Raw genomic sequence first — 4784 nt, forward strand, 5'->3', positions numbered from 1 at the left:
TGCTAGCAGTGTCCAAGCGTTGTTTTCCCCCCTTTTCATACCGCACCCCCCCTGCAATGGCTCTGGCCCCCCCTAGGGGGCAGGCGCCACACTTTGGGAAGGTCGGGCTTAGAGCAACCATCTAGTTAAAAGAATCTTATTTATTTCATCAAATCTAATGTTACATGTTTCAGAACACAACTTTCACCGCCTTACTGTCCTGATGTTTAGTTCTGTAGTCAACTAAAAAACTGCAATAAATCAATTTGTAGGAAATCAATCAATCAAATTCCTGTTTCTGGGTCTGTAGTGACAGTACATTTTCCTCAGACTTCTCTACATCATCAAAGATCACACAATTCTTGTCTGATTGTCACTGTCTCACACTCCCAGCATTCAGATGAATCCACTGCAGACCATTACTGCTGGGGCATTCAAGGCTGACATCAAATCAGCTTCCACCTTGTGTCTGGGCGCTGGGTCGGCTCTGGTTCACCATCAAGACAGACTTAGAATGAAGTGCCTTCAGCCACGCTGATGTAATCCTTGAAGTCAGCTGGGACACTGAGCATAGAGCAGACCTGCACAGTAGCGACAAAAAAGCAGTGAAGAAAATATGGAAAACACTGAATTGGGTGACACTGTAGCCTCATCTGCTATACACACAGAGGGAAACGAGGAGACAGCTGAGAAACTACACCAGAGATATCTTTAATTAACCAAGAACTGTGCTGCACAGTAGGGCTGCTCAATTAATCGAATTTTAATCACGATTACGATCTGGGCTTTCAACGATCATTAAAAATGACTGAGCCGATTATTAGCCCCTCCCTCATTTATCCGCGACACCTTAAAGACCGGTCCGTGAAAATATTGTCGGGCATAAACCATCCGTGGCGCAAAAAAGGTTGGAGAACGCTGATTAAGAGGACCCGAGGGAAGCTCGGAAAGCTAAACAGAAGTTATTTGGAGAGTGACTGCCGTTGGTTGAAAAGAGAGGTAAAAAAACTTCAGTGGTGTTGCACACTATGTTATATTATTTTTTAAAGTCATTGTTAACCCTTTAAAGCCGGTCAGAGCAGCACGCTCCGTTTTGTGTAACTATTTTTAAATCCCTGTAGAACCTGAACCACGTAAGCTAGCGCAATAATTTTCTTTGCATATGAAACCGGAGGAGTTGTACTTACATCTGATGCCATCAGCTTGTCCTCGGTCACGGTTTCCTTTCACATAAAGCTTTGCAAAAATTGCATAAAAAGCTCTTGCAGCAACAAAAACATAATATTCCAGAAACAGGCTTTGCCGATCCGATCAGCTGTTCGTAACACTTGCTACAGTGAAACAGACGTCAGTGCAAACGATCGCATGTCCGCCATTTCCTGCCCGAAACCGGAAGTGACGTCACTTTCGCAGAAAATGTAGTTTTTTACTTGTAGGCTTCAAAAGCCTTTACTGGTGTTTTTATAAGTCATGTTTGACTTTATGCTTTTCTGAATAGTTGCTGGGATGCTGAGAACTCAAATTGCACTGCTGGAAATAGTTTATTTTGATGCACCTGCTGTTTTCTTTGTAAATTTGCATCATAGGATTGTTTTTCATTTTTCCTGCAGTATATAAAAAATTGGTGTATCTCAAAAATAAAACTATGAAGACACTCAAAATAAATTTCCTGTTGTTGTAAACTATTTTTTGCAACTTTTTTGTATTTAAAGTTTTGAGGGATAAGCCTCTTAAATTTCTCCAAGTAGAAATATATGTAAAAAAAACAAAAATGATTTTCAATTTTTTTGTAGTTTATTGCACTTTTTTTGCAATTAATCAATATAATAATAATACTAATAATGGATTGGATTTATATAGCGCTTTTCAAGGCACCCAAAGCGCTTTACAATTCCACTATTCATTCACTCTCACATTCACACACTGGTGGAGGCAGCTACAGTTGTAGCCACAGCTGCCCTGGGGCAGACTGACAGAAGCGAGGCTGCCATATTGCACCATCGGCCCCTCTGGCCAACACCAGTAGGCGGTAGGTGAAGTGTCTTGCCCAAGGACACAACGACCAGGACAGAGAGCCCGGGGATCGAACCGGCGACCTTCCGGTTTACAGATACGCGTCCCAACGCCCTGAGCCACGGTCGCCCCAATGTATGTAGTTACTATGGACTTAATGCATACATATTATTAAAATATGGGCTATAACAGTTGTATAGCAACTTGAAATGCTCCCACAAATGGCACTACAACATGTAAAAAAATAATATAAGCTCTGGCGGACTTGGTTCTATAGTAGATCGTAAGGGTTAAATAAATATCATCAAATAATCGAGATCTCAATTTCAGTGAAAATAATCGTGATTATCATTTTTGCCATTATCGAGCAGCCCTACTGCACAGTGCAACTGCTCAGCAAACTGCAGCTAGCCAGGCTAGCTAGCAAGCCCAATAGCTAGCTGATTAAAAAAAAAAAACAACTTTTTTTGTCCAAATAGAGAAAAACCAAAATCTCAGACTCAAGGCTTTAAAACGATCATCCACAAACCAGTGAGTGACAGTAGCAAAGTCTGATTTCATATCATGTCACTGGCTCCACAAAAACCTTCATTCCGCTCCGATTAAAACAAGAAATCAAGTACTTGTCTGAACTTAGCTCGAAGCTTGTCCATGTCATCCTGTAGCTTCTGAGACTGCGGATCATCAAGAGGAGAGCTTTGGATCATTCCAAGGAGGGCGTCCAGTGCTTTCACACGCTTTCTGATGGCACACAAGTTGGATTGACATAGAGCTGTAACAATTCCACACACTGCAGCTAAGAGTGATAACCAGGTGAAACAAATAACTTCTTTCCTAAGGAGTGGAGCAGTAAATGCTTAAAATAAATACAAAACGCAGTTTGTAAATGATGATTTCATTTCATAAAAAGAACACGAGTCAAACATGGTGTTGGTAGTGTGGCAGGCTGGGGCTGCTTTAGGACCTGGATAAAAATCGAGGCCTGAACTCTGTTCTCTACCAGAAACTCCTAAAGGACAATGCCAAATAATGCCAAACACAGCAGCAAGTCCACCACTGAACGGTTTTGGAGTGGCCTAGTCAAAATGTGACTTAAATCAGATTAAGATGCTTTGTCACGACTTTAAACAGGCTGTTCATTCTACAGTTCTACAAAGATTAGGCTGAAACTCCTTCACAGCAACGTGCCAGACTCACTGCCAGTTATACTGCAAACGATTCATTGCAAACTGGCAAAACCTACTTTTAAGTTTAGGAGGAATCGTTTTGTCACATCGGGCCATATAGGTTTGGATTTGTCCTGTAAAAACTGCATTTTGTATTTTCTAGGGATATTTGAGTCTAGCGTCGACATTTGCCACACTGCCTCTGGAGCATTAAAAAGAGCACTAACACTCACAGCAGCATCAGAGAGAAACAATGCTAACCATCTCCTGTAACTACACCTGCTCAACAGAGCCCGATACACGGATCCTGAACAGGTTTCAGTCCACTCTGTAACTAGCACTTCATCACGGTGCTGTGTTATTCGGGATTAACATGGCGATCACAGAGTTTCACAGACGCAGAGCGCCTGTACTAGCTGAGCTGTGGCGATGAACAGCAGCACGGGAACGGCTGGAGGATCGTGTTTAAGGCGGTCCTACCTTGATTTGCCATCTATGTTGTTTTGGAGGACACATTTCCACGTGATTGCAAAGCCGTAATAGAAGGACATCTGTCAGAGACAACAGACAGTAAACCTCTCTGAGCACCCGGAGGTTCACGTTGAATCACGCAGTTAAGGGTTCTGACCTCACCTCGCAGGACAGCCGGGCCCCGTGACAAGCTCCGTGTCTGCGGCCGTCCTGAAGCCCTCGGCGGGTCCCCCTCTTAAAACCTTCCCGGTAGCCTTCATCTCGGAACCTGCGAAACAACGAAACTGAGCTTCAGACTGCTACAGGAAGCAGCATCTATTCACTAAACCCACCTTTCTTCTGCAAACACAATGCTATCAAACAGGTCATCGTCCATTCTCACGTCGGCCATTGCTCCAACTTCCGGCTAACTCGCCGGAAATTGTTATCTGACTGAACTCTGAACCCGGCGGCAGTGCCACCCCCAGGGTAGGAGGGAAAGTGTTCTCAGACGGTATGAGTTTATTTGATTTGATTTTTTGCTTTGACATTTGCCGATGGTTCACAATCCTTTTATGAAACAGCTTTGTACGTGAACACACCGTGAGAGCTACAACATATACAGAATAAAAAATATCATTAGTAAATAGAAAAGAGCATGTTACCTTTAACCTTTTGCCTTATTTATTAATCATAAATGAATAATTTGTACGTTAAATTAATGCACCTTTACATTGAGTGCTATTACCATGTATATTTATTAAACCCTTCTAGCACTAAGCCAGTACCGACCTTTTCTATACCATGAAATTAAGGATCATTTATTCAGTATTTAGCCTCCATTTTTAGAATTATTTCTTAGTCATTTTTATCAGTGTGGTTTTAATCCTGTCCATTTCCAATGCTGCAGGTTCTGTCGGTCAAGTGCACAGTTTGCATAATGGGTGTACACTCTTGCAAGTAATGTAAGCAATATAATTTTTCTTTACATCTTTCTTTATTTAGTATTGTGTTTTAGTTTGCCGTGTACTTTGTTGTGCCCACTAATGGAATACTTGAGGTTTTAAACTAGGTTTTAATAAATTGGCAGTTAGGGAACCTCACCAACGGCTTTGGCCTGTTAACTAAGCTTCTGTGCTATTTCCTGTTTTACTCCTGTTACAGAAACAAAGACAC

At 42.0% G+C, this 4784-nt stretch overlaps 1 protein-coding gene across 1 annotated transcript; it reads right to left on the bottom strand.

Annotated features, from left to right (window-relative positions):
• Positions 1 to 120: 120 nt before the first annotated feature.
• lto1 (LTO1 maturation factor of ABCE1) lies at positions 121 to 4089 on the bottom strand. Its single transcript, XM_005753628.2, has 5 exons — positions 3962 to 4089; positions 3792 to 3897; positions 3639 to 3709; positions 2616 to 2733; positions 121 to 560 (listed from the first exon to the last, which is right to left on the bottom strand). The coding sequence occupies exons 1-5, from the start codon at positions 4018 to 4020 to the stop codon at positions 489 to 491; spliced, it is 426 nt and encodes a 141-aa protein (XP_005753685.1). The 5' UTR covers positions 4021 to 4089; the 3' UTR covers positions 121 to 488.
• Between the last annotated feature and the right edge of the window lie 695 nt (positions 4090 to 4784).

The sequence above is a fragment of the Pundamilia nyererei genome, unplaced genomic scaffold, assembly GCF_000239375.1.
Source record: "Pundamilia nyererei isolate P.nyererei 1_Seehausen unplaced genomic scaffold, PunNye1.0 scaffold00445, whole genome shotgun sequence".
Classification (NCBI taxonomy): Eukaryota; Metazoa; Chordata; class Actinopteri; order Cichliformes; family Cichlidae; genus Pundamilia; species Pundamilia nyererei.